This window comes from Coregonus clupeaformis, chromosome 25 (assembly GCF_020615455.1).
Source record: "Coregonus clupeaformis isolate EN_2021a chromosome 25, ASM2061545v1, whole genome shotgun sequence".
Classification (NCBI taxonomy): Eukaryota; Metazoa; Chordata; class Actinopteri; order Salmoniformes; family Salmonidae; genus Coregonus; species Coregonus clupeaformis.
This window is the reverse complement of record NC_059216.1, coordinates 19111517-19125304: the sequence shown is the minus strand read 5'-3', so window position 1 is coordinate 19125304 and position 13788 is coordinate 19111517. Positions and strand designations below refer to the sequence as shown.

Here is a 13788-nt window from a genome sequence, read left to right as displayed (position 1 = left end):
GAGCGTCTGCTAAATGACGTAAACGTAAGCGTATTTTCTTATTTGTGCATATGCTTTTCTATTCCTGTTCTTTTTTCTAAGATTTCTCACCCCAAAAAAACCAAAAACAAGCGTATCTCCTGTGAAATGTCAACGGAGCACTGAGCATATACCCAGCTTTTTATTTTTCAAAGCCTTTTTACGTTTTAATTCAGTTCGTGTCACGCTAATTTAGCTTTTTTTTTTCGACCCGCGGAAAACAAACTTCGCAAAACGAAGACCACAATTTTTTTTCAAAATCCTCAAAAGCTGTAACGAGAAACCTGCACAGCTGTCGACAGAGCTCAGTGCTTATTATCGAATTCATTAGATTACAAAATCCAACTTTCTGGATATTATATAACCAGGTATCCATCAAACATTTTTACGCGAGTAAAGTATATTTTTCAGTTAACCTTCCAAATGTCGAAATACGCTCAATAAAGTGGGATCTTTTTGTGTTGTTAAATGAATTATGTGAGAAATGTCGGTGGAAAACGCTTTTATGTGGAAATATTTGTATAATAACCATCAAATTGACGTAAAAAACTTCACGCAATGACGTTGTGTGGTCCTCCCACTACGACTCGTCGGGAAAGCATGCAGTTTATTAGGGCTACAAATGAAGTAAGTTAACTTCACAGGGTGGTGAACGTGCACGGTGATGAGCTTGATGCGCCTTTCCAATAAATATCGAGGGTCTTGTTCTGGTGACGTGATGATCGACGCTTGGCTGCCGTTTGACAAATCAAAACTGATCTCGCTCTTTTTGTCCATAATAATCTCATCATGTAGGCTATACATGTGCTCTAGTCAACAGCGTGCAGATACAGTGCTGCCAATACCAGAGTAGGCACACTCGCTATATTAATATTTTTTGTGAGAAAACCATCAGTGGAGTTGAAAATCATTTTACGTTGACATTTTAGTCATTTAGCAGACGCTCTTATCCAGAGCGACTTACAGTTAGTGAGTGCATACATTTTTTTTTCATACTGGCCCCCCATGGGAATCGAACACACAACCCTGGCGTTGCAAGCACCATGCTCTTCCAACTGAGCTACACAGGGCCAATGCGGTGGAAATCCATTTAACTAGTATTTTTTATTTGGTACATGGTAATTTAACCACAATTTTATGTGCACTATTTCATCAAGCACAGCCTTTTTATCGGCAACAAGTCAATTTGATGGAAACACATCTCTGGTGGGAAAATGCTCATATTGTTTTTATGCGAATCTTAGAATATTCGCATGAAAATATGTTTCCAATTGGATGGAAACCTACCTAAATGTTAATGATGTGTTAGAGAATGACCCCACTGAACGATTCACAACATGGATAATCATATTTGTCTTGGTAAAATATATTTTAAAACATAAGGTAGTGAAATTTCATCGCCAAAGCGTGTTTTCACCCACTCTGGAAACACTACAGTGTTTATTTACATTAGAATCTGTAGAATCACCAGCCTACAGTACATAAGACTACAATATGAGCTGAAGTTGTTTAATGTAGCTCCTGTCTCTTTTTGTATTGGGATACAGGCTCTGTGTTTAGTGGGATACAGGCTCTGTGTTTAGTGGGATACAGGCTCTGTGTTTAGTGAGATACAGGCTCTGTGTTTAGTGGGATACAGGCTCTGTGTTTAGTGAGATACAGGCTCTGGGTTTAGTGGGATACAGGCTCTGTGTTTAGTGGGATACAGGCTCTGTGTTTAGTGAGATACAGGCTCTGTGTTTAGTGGGATACAGGCTCTGTGTTTAGTGGGATACAGGCTCTGTGTTTAGTGGGATACAGGCTCTGTGTTTAGTGAGATACATGTTCTGTGTTTAGTGGGATACAGGCTCTGTGTTTAGTGGGATACAGACTCTGTGTTTAGTGGGATACAGGCTCTGTGTTTAGTGGGATACAGGCTCTGTGTTTAGTGGGATACAGGCTCTGTGTTTAGTGGGATACAGGTTCCACTCTGAGCTCTACTCCTATATTCAGAGAGCAGCTCTTGTCTGACTCTCTATAGAGTGGGTTTTTCAGGCACTTGTGTCCAGGGAGCCAGTCAGCCAGTCAGCCAGTCAGCCAGGGAGCCAGTCAGCCAGGGAGCCAGTCAGCCAGGGAGCCAGTCAGCCAGGGAGCCAGTCAGCCAGTCAGCCAGGGAGCCAGTCAGCCAGGGAGCCAGTCAGCCAGTCAGCCAGGGAGCCAGTCAGCCAGGGAGCCAGTCAGCCAGTCAGCCAGGGAGACAGTCAGCCAGGGAGACAGTCAGCCAGGGAGACAGTCAGCCAGGGAGCCAGTCAGCCAGTCAGCCAGTCAGCCAGGGAGCCAGTCTCCTGGTGCTTTGTTAGCCTTCTTGTTAGACCATATCATTGGCCGCTTTCATCCCAGGTGTCTGTTGTCATAACAACCACGCTAATCAACATTCACAATTGAAGTGGGTCTGTTTGAGAGGGTGCTTGATGAGGAACATGCCCCCCCCCCTTGCTTTGTTAGGGCTGAAATAGGAATGACATGGGTTTCGGTGTATTTTTGTTATCGTGTATCCTCCATGTCTGGTCAAAATAAAATAGGACTCCATGATTATTGCTCCAATTTTATTAATGGTAGGTTCTAATTCACTCATAGCTGCCCACCGCCAAAATGTGGCAGATAGCCTATGAGTTACTTTGTATGGGTGGGTGGATGGATTCCCCCAAAAATGAGCCCACATTACTCATAACTAGGGGTGTAACGGTTCACCAAAGCCAGGTACGTATTGCGGTTTTGGGGTCATGGTTCGGTTACGGTACAGCGGGAAAATGAAAGGCCAACAGTTGCTGTAGTACATTTTGTTGTTTATTTGGTAAAAGATGCTAAACTAAAAAGCACCCTATTTGTGGCTCAAGTTTAGCTTCTGTGACATCATTCACAATGTTCCTGGCATTGTCTTTTGTGACAGGGATTGTTATGGTGGGCCTTTTAAGTAGGCCTCTCAAGTTGCTTTATCTTGGCCAGGTCGCAGTTGTAAATTAGAACTTGTTCTCAACTGGCTTACCTGGTTAAATAAAGGTTAAATAAAATAAAAATATTTTTTTTTAAAAGAGGTCTTGGACCCGTTTCGAAATGGATCTGGGGCTTTCCCACCCGGACCCGATATGCATAAATACATTTTTAAATATAGAGACCCATTCCGATCAATGCAAGATATGTAAACATTATTAAAGTGACTAGTGTTCCATTTCTTAAAGTGGCCAGTGATTTCAAGGTGATGTGTGCGGTGTATTTTCTCTACGCTCTTGTGACCATTTTTGATCTGAACGAACTGTGCCTCGAGTATGTCAACAGAATCAAGACTTTAGACGTTAATGTTAATTATCCTACATTATAATTGTCAAACAGCCTATATTTGGCGACCAAATTCTGGCGCTGTAGCCAATATGCATATAACCTAGACTACAGTTTTACATGTAGGCTATTTATTTATGTAGGCTACATTTATGCAAAATAGATTTAAATAGTATTCCAATGTTGGCTGTTTTTATTTTGTGAATTTCTGGCTCAGTTGACAGCATTTATCTATTTCAGTGGTAGGCTACTGTTATTAGCATTTATACAACGGGTGGGTCTAATCCTGAATACTGATTGGTTAAAACCGCATTCCAGTTACCACCGGCTAAATCTATGACGTTAGAATGCCTTTTTACTCTGTTCCATCTGACTGCGCAATCCACTGTCTCATCAACCCTGGCAAGACATTTATAAACTTGATCTCCACTATAAAAAGCATCTAGATGCAAAAAAAGATTTAAATATTATTCCAATGTTGGCCATTTTTAGAAGCAACTCTACTAGACTATCAAATGATAATAGTAATGATTGATTGATTAATAGTAGAATAAAACTTAAAATACTGGACTCATGATTGATTTCCATCTGGCTCCAGAAGGATGGGTGACTGGGACATCAGGCTGCTTGCAGCCACACCTAAATGTAAAAATGTAATGAAATAAAATAAGCCAAAAAGCAAACTGTTGGGCCTTCTTTTTTTTTATGTTATATTCCAGTTGAAAATACAATTATTTTACATCAATTTTAACTTATATTAACACTATTTCACAATGTTTAACATTGTGTTAACACCATTTCACAATGTCTTCTGAGAAAAACATATGTCTTAACCATTCACTATCAATCACTTCTATAGTTTAGATTAAATCATTTGGTGTGATGAACCAATAACAAAGGGAGAAATGCAGAGAACAAGGTAAAGAAATGTTACCATTTAGATTGTCATTATGGAGACGCCTATTGGAAAAATGTGGCAAATCCTCTCTTGCTGCTGAAAATGTGTTTTGGTCTAGTTTTCAGACCTTGGTGCCAGGTTTTGAGTGGCGATTGTACTGAAATTGTTTGCTATTCCTGGCAACCCTGACTGGGAGCGAGGAGAGAGGGAGGGAGGGAGGGAGGGAGGGAGGGAGAGAGGAACCAACCATACCAAGTCGACTCATGCTAGTAGACTAACACAGCGAACCTCCCTCCCTCCCTCCCTCCCTATCATACTCCCTTAAAAGACATTCGCTTGAAAAATGAGGGGAAAAAAACGGCAATAGTACTGTTTGTCCATTTTTGAGACACCGTAGCCAGTATAAACTTCCTCAAATTAGTCTGAATTAATCTAACATCACATCGAGAAATCGGTCATTAATTTTGACGTTTTTGTTGAGGAGATCTTAGTCAAACAATTTTACATCTAACTAAGATGTTTGGTGCAGTATTTCTCAAGTGAATGTGCATGGAAACGATTAGTCTCGTTGAATGACAACAAACACTTCAATGAAGAATCCCTACTGTTGACCAATCACCGACGAAGGGGCGTAGACTTCGGCTACCGAAAAAACCTTTGCCGAAGACCAAAACGAAACAAAAACGTCACAAAATGTTGTCATAATACACTATACATTACCAGTCAAAAGTTTGGACACACCTACTCATTCCAGAGTTGTTTTATATTTTTACTGTTTTCTACATTGTAGAATAATAGTGAAGACATCAAAACTATGAAATAGCACATATGGAATCATGTAGTAACCAAAAAAGTGTTAAACAAATCAAAATATGTTTTATATTTGAGATTCTTCAAATAGCCGCCCTTTGCCTTGATGACAGCTTTGAACACTCTTGGCATTCTCTCAACCAGCTTCACCTGGAATGCTTTTCCAACAGTCTTGAAGGAGTTCCCACATATGCTGAGCACTTGTTGGCTGCTTTTCCTAAACTCTGCCGTCCGACTCATCCCAAACCATCTCAATTGGGTTGAGGTCGGGGGATTGTGGAGGCCAGGTAATCTGCAGCACTCCATCACTCTCCTTGGTAAAATAGCCCTTACACAGCCTGGAGGTGTGTTGGGTCATTGTCCTGTTGAAAAACAAATGATAGTCCCACTAAGCCCAAACCAGATGGGATTGCGTATCGCTGCAGAATGCTGTGGTAGCCATGCTGGTTAAGTGTGCCTTGAATTCTAAATAAATCACAGACAGTGTCACCAGCAAAGCACCCCCACACCATAACACCTCCTCCTCCATGCTTTACGGTGGGAACCACACATGCAGAGATCATCCGTTCACCCACACCGCATCTCACAAAGACACGGCGGTTGGAACCAAAAATCTCCAATTTGGACTCCAGACCAAAGTCACATTTCCACCGGTCTAATATCCATTGCTCGTGTTTCTTGGCCCAAGCAGGTCTCTTCTTCTTATTGGTGTCCTTTAGTAGTGGTTTATTTGCAGCAATTCGACCATGAAGGCCTGATTCATGCTGTCTCCTCTGAACAGTTGATGTTGAGATGTGTCTGTGACTTGAACACTGAAGCATTCATTTGGGCTGCAATTTCTGAGGCTGGTAACTCCTAATGAACTTATCCTCTGTAGCAGAGGTAACTCTGGGTCTTCCATTCCTGTGGCAGTCCTCATGAGAGCCAGTTTCATCATTGCGCTTGATGTTTTTTGCGACTGCACTTGAAGAAACTTTAAAAGTTCTTGAAATTGTCCGTATTGACTGACCTTCATGTCTTAAAGTAATGATGGACTGTCGTTTCTCTTTGCTTATTTGAGATGTTCTTGCCATAATATGGACTTGGTCTTTTACCAAATAGGGCTATCTTCTGTATACCCCCCTACCTTGTCACAACACAACTGATTGGCTCAAACGCATTAAGAAGGAAAGAAATTCCACAAATTAACTTTTAAGGAGGCACACCTGTTAATTTAAATGCATTCCAGATGACTACCTCATGAAGCTGGTTGAGAGAATGCCAAGAGTGTGCAAAGCTGTCATCAAGGCAAAGGGTGGCTATTTTGAAGAATCTCAAATATAAAATATATTTTGATTTAACATGTTTTTGGTTACTACATGATTCCATATGTGTTATGTCATAGTTTTGATGTCTTCACTTTTATTCTACAATGTAAAAAATAGTAAAAATAAAGAAAACCCTTGAATGAGTAGGTGTGTCCAAACCTCTGACTGGTACTGTACATACACAAGAATAAATATAAAATATCACAACATACTATCCCTTCCCTCTCATATCCCCTGTTGGCCAAAATTCTTACTCCTGATCAATAGAAGGTATGAACTGTTCAAAAAAGGAAATTAAAGGCTGCCATCTCAAGAAAGTTGTCAGTACAACCTATCAAAGTGTATTTAATTTTTTCTAAGTGTAGAAAATACATTAGATCTTTCAACCAGGCTGATACAGTGGGAGATTTGGGGGATTTCCAATTGAGCAAGATCTGCCGGCGGGCTATGAGGGAAGCAACGTCTGCTTTACTTTTAGTGAGGCAAGAAAGATGGAACTCCAAATATAGCTATCAAAGGACAAGGCTGCAGGTCAATATCTTGAATTTTAGAGAGAGAGTAATTATTAAAAAAACGATGACCAATACTCAGACAGCTTAGAACATGAGTAAAACATATGTGTGGTCTGCCGGAGTGATTGAACATCTACTCATAACCACCTCCCAAATGTGGCATATATGAGTTTCTTTGTAGGGAATAGGATAAATGTATGGAAGGGTGGTCATTGTCCGTGCATTGGTAAACACGTGGGGACTGGGGAGGGGGAAGTGTTAGCAGAAGCACTGAAGCCGACCCATGGACCAGGGTACCCCGCAACAATACAGGACCAGGGTACCCCCCATCAATATAGGACCAGGGTACCCCCCATCAATACAGGACCAGGCTACCCTCCATCAATATAGGACCAGGGTACCCCGCAACAATACAGGACCAGGCTACCCCCCATCAATATAGGACCAGGGTACCCCGCAACAATACAGGACCAGGCTACCCCCCAACAATACAGGACCAGGGTACCCCGCAACAATACAGGACCAGGCTACCCCCCAACAATACAGGACCAGGCTACCCCCCAACAATACAGGACCAGGGTACCCCGCAACAATACAGGACCAGGGTACCCTCCATCAATACAGGACCAGGGTACCACTCAACAATACAGGACCAGGGTACCCCGCAACAATACAGGACCAGGGTACCCCGCAACAATACAGGACCAGGCTACCCCCCAACAATACAGGACCAGGCTACCCCCCAACAATACAGGACCAGGGTACCCCGCAACAATACAGGACCAGGGTACCCCGCAACAATACAGGACCAGGCTACCCCCCAACAATACAGGACCAGGCTACCCCCCAACAATACAGGACCAGGGTACCCCGCAACAATACAGGACCAGGGTACCCTCCATCAATACAGGACCAGGGTCCCACTCAACAATACAGGACCAGGGTACCACTCAACAATACAGGACCAGGGTACCCCGCAACAATATAGGACCAGGGTACCCCCCCATCAATATAGGACCAGGCTACCCCCCATCAATATAGGACCAGGCTACCCTCCATCAATATAGGACCAGGGTACCCCGCAACAATACAGGACCAGGGTACCCTCCATCAATACAGGACCAGGGTACCACTCAACAATACAGGACCAGGGTACCCCGCAACAATATAGGACCAGGGTACCCTCCATCAATATAGGACCAGGCTACCCCCCATCAATATAGGACCAGGCTACCCCCCATCAATAAAGGACCAGGGTACCCCCATCAATATAGGACCAGGCTACCCCCCATCAATAAAGGACCAGGGTACCCCGCAACAATACAGGACCAGGCTACCCCCCATCAATACAGGACCAGGCTACCCCCCATCAATACAGGACCAGGGTACCCCCCATCAATACAGGACCAGGGTACCCCCCATCAATACAGGACCAGGCTACCCCCCATCAATATAGGACCAGGCTACCCCCCATCAATATAGGACCAGGGTACCCCCCGCCCCCATCAATATAGGACCAGGGTACCCTCCATCAATATAGGACCAGGGTACCCTCCATCAATATAGGACCAGGGTACCCCCCATCAATATAGGACCAGGGTACCCTCCATCAATACAGGACCAGGGTACCCCCCATCAATATAGGACCAGGGTACCCCCCCGCCCCCATCAATATAGGACCAGGGTACCCCCCATCAGTATAGGACCAGGCTACCCCCCATCAATACAGGACCAGGCTACCCCCCATCAATACAGGACCAGGCTACCCTCCATCAATACAGGACCAGGCTACCCTCCATCAATACAGGACCAGGGTACCCTGCAACAATACAGGACCAGGGTACCCCCCATCAATACAGGACCAGGGTACCCCCCATCAATACAGGACCAGGGTACCCCCCATCAATACAGGACCAGGGTACCCCCCATCAATATAGGACCAGGGTACCCCCCATCAATATAGGACCAGGGTACCCTCCATCAATATAGGACCAGGGTACCCCCCATCAATATAGGACCAGGGTACCCCCCCATCAATATAGGACCAGGCTACCCCCCATCAATATAGGACCAGGGTACCCTCCATCAATATAGGACCAGGCTACCCCCCATCAGTATAGGACCAGGGTACCCTCCATCAATACAGGACCAGGCTACCCCCCATCAATATAGGACCAGGCTACCCCCCATCAATATAGGACCAGGGTACCCTCCATCAATATAGGACCAGGGTACCCTCCATCAATATAGGACCAGGCTACCCCCCATCAATATAGGACCAGGGTACCCTCCATCAATATAGGACCAGGGTACCCTCCATCAATATAGGACCAGGGTACCACTCAACAATAAAGGACATTTACATTTACATCATTTAGCAGACGCTCTTATCCAGAGAGACTTACAAATTGGTGCATTCAACTTATGATAGCCAGTGGGAAAACCACCTTAAAAAAATAATTATGGTGGGTGGGGGTAGAAGGATTACTTTATACTATTCCAGGTATTCCTTAAAGAGGTAGGGTTTAAAGTGTCTCCGGAAGGTGGTCAGTGACTCCGCTGTCCTGGAGTTGTGGGGGAGCTTGTTCCACCATTGGGGTGCCAGAGCAGCGAATAGCTTTGACTGGGCTGAGCGGGAACTGTGCTTCCGTAGTGGTAGGGGAGCTAGCAGGCCAGAGGTGGATGAACGTAGTGCCCTCGTTTGGGTGTAGGGTCTGATCAGAGCCTGAAGGTAAGGAGGTGCCATTCCCCTCACAGCTCCGTAGGCAAGCACCATGGTCTTGCAGTAGATGCGAGCCTCAACTGGAAGCCAGTGGAGTGTGCGGAGGAGCGGGGTGACATGAGAGAACTTGGGAAAGTTGAACACCAGACGGGCTGCAGCGTTCTGGATGAGTTGTAGGTGTTTAATGGCACAGGCAGGGAGCCCAGCCAACAGCGAGTTGCAGTAATCCAGACGGGAGATGACAAGTGCCTGGATTAGGACCTGTGCCGCTTTCTGTGTAAGGTAGGGTCGTACTCTGAGAATGTTGTAGAGCATGAACCTGCAGGATCGGGTCACCACTTTGATGTTAGCGGAGAACTACAGGGTGTTGTCCAGGTTCACGCCAAGGTTCTTTGCACTCTGGGAGGAGGACACAATGGAGTTGTCAAAATTGATGGCGAGATCATTGAGCGGGCAGTCCTTCCCCGGGAGGAAGAGCAGCTCCGTCTTGCCGAGGTTCAGCTTAAGGTGGTGATCCGACATCCACACTGATATGTCTGCCAGACATGCAGAGATGCGATTCGCTACCTGGTTATCAGAAGGGGGAAAGGAGAAAATTAATAGTGTTTTGTCTGCGTAGCAATGATAGGAGAGACCATGTGAGGATATGACAGAGCCAAGTTACTTGGTGTATAGAGACAGATTCTCGCCACGCCACCTGGTAGGAGCGACCTGTCCGGTAGGACGCAATCCAAGAGTGAGCAGCGCTGGAGAGGGTGGAGAGGAGGATCTGATGGTTCACAGTATCAATAAAGGACCAGGGTACCCCTCAACAATAAAGGACCAGGGTACCCCTCAACAATAAAGGACCAGGGTACCCCTCAACAATAAAGGACCAGGGTACCCCCCTCAACAATAAAGGACCAGGGTACCCCCCTCAACAATAAAGGACCAGGGTACCCCCCTCAACAATAAAGTACCAGGGTACCCCCAACAATAAAGGACCAGGCTACCCCCTCAACAATAAAGGACCAGGGTACCCCTCAACAATAAAGGACCAGGGTACCCCCTCAACAATAAAGGACCAGGGTACCCCCTCAACAATAAAGGACCAGGGTACCCCCCTCAACAATAAAGGACCAGGGTACCCCTCAACAATAAAGGACCAGGGTACCCCCCTCAACAATAAAGGACCAGGGTACCCCCTCAACAATAAAGGACCAGGGTACCCCCCTCAACAATAAAGGACCAGGGTACCCCCCAACAATAAAGGACCAGGCTACCCCCCTCAACAATAAAGGACCAGGGTACCCCTCAACAATAAAGGACCAGGGTACCCCTCAACAATAAAGGACCAGGGTACCCCCCTCAACAATAAAGGACCAGGGTACCCCCCTCAACAATAAAGGACCAGGGTACCCCTCAACAATAAAGGACCAGGCTACCCCCTCAACAATAAAGGACCAGGGTACCCCCCCTCAACAATAAAGCAAGAAAGGGAACCCCCACCTAAGCCAGCGTTGCCTGGCAACAGAACACAAAGAGAATCTCCATAACTGTTGGACAAGGGCCAGCTGCTGCTGCTTCAGAAGTGTTTGTGTGTGTCCTCCTTCCCTGTCATCCAGGGCCACCCCCCTCCTCCACCCTGCATTCACAGGATTCAATGCAATTCACTGTTAGGAATGTCATGACCGATTTTTATTTTATTTTATTATCTGAGTGATGTTTTGGCTTTCCTACTTGTTGAACACCTTGCGTCTTTATTACGAGAGAACATTCAGAAAGACTTACACCACCAAAGCTGTCATCAAGGCAAAGGGTGGCTATTTGAAGAATCTCAAATATAAAATACATTTAGATTTGTTTAACACTTTTTGGGTTACTACATGATTCCATATGTGTTATTTCATAGTTTTGATGTCTTCACTATTATTCTACAATGTAGAAAATAGTAAAAAAAAATAAAGAAAAACCCTTGAATGAGTAGGTGTGTCCAAACTTTCGACTGGTGTACTGTATGTCTCAATGAAAAATTTTGTATTTTGTGTTGCAGGTTGATTTTGACCAGTTCAAGAATGCCCTGATTCTGGTGTTATCGACCAACGTAGCAGCAACACCTGCACACAGTCAGGAGACAACATCCACTCTGCTACCACCAGGTAAGGAAGGATTCGTGACAGACGTCGCTGTTCTTGTTCAACGGTATAGCAAACCCTCACTGGTCCTTGATCTCGCGTCCTCTGTCTCCCAAGCACGTGTGACCTCCCTCTTGACAATGCCTTAGCTTTTAAGAGAAACCTGCACCGCTATGTCAACAGAGCTCGGTGCTTATTATTGGATGTATTAGGTTACGAAATCCTACATTTTTGGATATAAAGTTAATGATATGTTAGAGAGAGACCCCACTGAACGATTCAGAAAGGAGGCATTTCAAGCTGAGGAGTGAGGATACCAATCCAATTAGGCTATGGATGCAGTTGTATTTCTGGAATGAATAGCAATGCATTGAAGAAGTCCTTTATATTCGAGTTACGAGTCTCTTCGCAGTGCCAAAAGTTGTTGTTTAACCATTTTTTAAGCTAGATTTCATGACAGTGTTGTAAAGCTAAATAGATCATCCAGTTCTCTAACATCTGCTGCTTCAGCTAGCATGTTGAATTATGCAACCGAGAGATTTTCTGACAATAAAGTCACAAGTGGTCGAGTCCAAGTCCGAATCACCACTGGTTGAGTCCCGGACTCGAGTACTACAACACTGTACAATACTAACCATGTCAAATATAGAGCTGTATGCCGCATCTGTATTAAACCCAACATACTTGGACAAAGCCAAATACAATGGGGAAAAAAGTATTTAGTCAGCCACCAATTGTGCAAGTTTTCCCACTTAAAAAGATGAGAGAGGCCTGTAATTTTCATCATAGGTACACGTCAACTATGACAGACAAATTGAGAAAAAAAATCCAGAAAATCACATTGTAGGATTTTTTATGAATTTATTTGCAAATTATGGTGGAAAATAAGTATTTGGTCACCTACAAACAAGCAAGATTTCTGGCTCTCACAGACCTGTAACTTCTTCTTTAAGAGGCTCCTCTGTCCTCCACTCGTTATCTGTATTAATGGCACCTGTTTGAACTTGTTATCAGTATAAAAGACACCTGTCCACAACCTCAAACAGTCACACTCCAAACTCCACTATGGCCAAGACCAAAGAGCTGTCAAAGGACACCAGAAACAAAATTGTAGACCTGCACCAGGCTGGGAAGACTGAATCTGCAATAGGTAAGCAGCTTGGTTTGAAGAAATCAACTGTGGGAGCAATTATTAGGAAATGGAAGACATACAAGATCACTGATAATCTCCCTCGATCTGGGGCTCCACGCAAGATCTTACCCCGTGGGGTCAAAATGATCACAAGAAAGGTGAGCAAAAATCCCAGAACCACACGGGGGGACCTAGTGAATGACCTGCAGAGAGCTGGGACCAAAGTAACAAAGCCTACCATCAGTAACACACTACGCCGCCAGGGACTCAAATCCTGCAGTGCCAGACGTGTCCCCCTGCTTAAGCCAGTCTGAAGTTTGCTAGAGTGCATTTGGATGATCCAGAAGAGGATTGGGAGAATGTCATATGGTCAGATGAAACCAAAATAGAACTTTTTGGTAAAAACTCAACTCGTCGTGTTTGGAGGACAAAGAATGCTGAGTTGCATCCAAAGAACACCATACCTACTGTGAAGCGTGGGGGTGGAAACATCATGCTTTGGGGCTGTTTTTCTGCAAAGGGACCAGGACGACTGATCCGTGTAAAGGAAAGAATGAATGGGGCCATGTATCGTGAGATTTTGAGTGAAAACCTCCTTCCATCAGCAAGGGCATTGAAGATGAAACGTGGCTGGGTCTTTCAGCATGACAATTATCCCAAACACACCGCCCGGGCAACGAAGGAGTGGCTTCGTAAGAAGCATTTCAAGGTCCTGGAGTGGCCTAGCCAGTCTCCAGATCTCAACCCCATAGAAAATCTTTGGAGGGAGTTGAAAGTCCATGTTGCCCAGAGACAGCCCCAAAACATCACTGCTCTAGAGGAGATCTGCATGGAGGAATGGGCCAAAATACCAGCAACAGTGTGTGAAAACCTTGTGAAGACTTACAGAAAACGTTTGACCTGTGTCATTGCCAACAAAGGGTATATAACAAAGTATTGAGAAACTTTTGTTATTGACCA

General features: G+C 44.7%; 1 protein-coding gene across 3 annotated transcripts in view; it reads left to right on the top strand.

Moving 5' to 3' along the window:
- The window catches only part of nin (ninein (GSK3B interacting protein)), a 71437-nt gene that overhangs the window by 14340 nt on the left and 43309 nt on the right, over positions 1-13788 (top strand). For all 3 annotated transcript variants that reach the window (XM_041847353.2, XM_041847354.2, XM_041847352.2), the window contains exon 3: positions 11615-11720. In XM_041847353.2, the coding sequence (XP_041703287.2) occupies positions 11615-11720 (106 nt within the window). The remainder of the gene's footprint in view (positions 1-11614; positions 11721-13788) is intronic.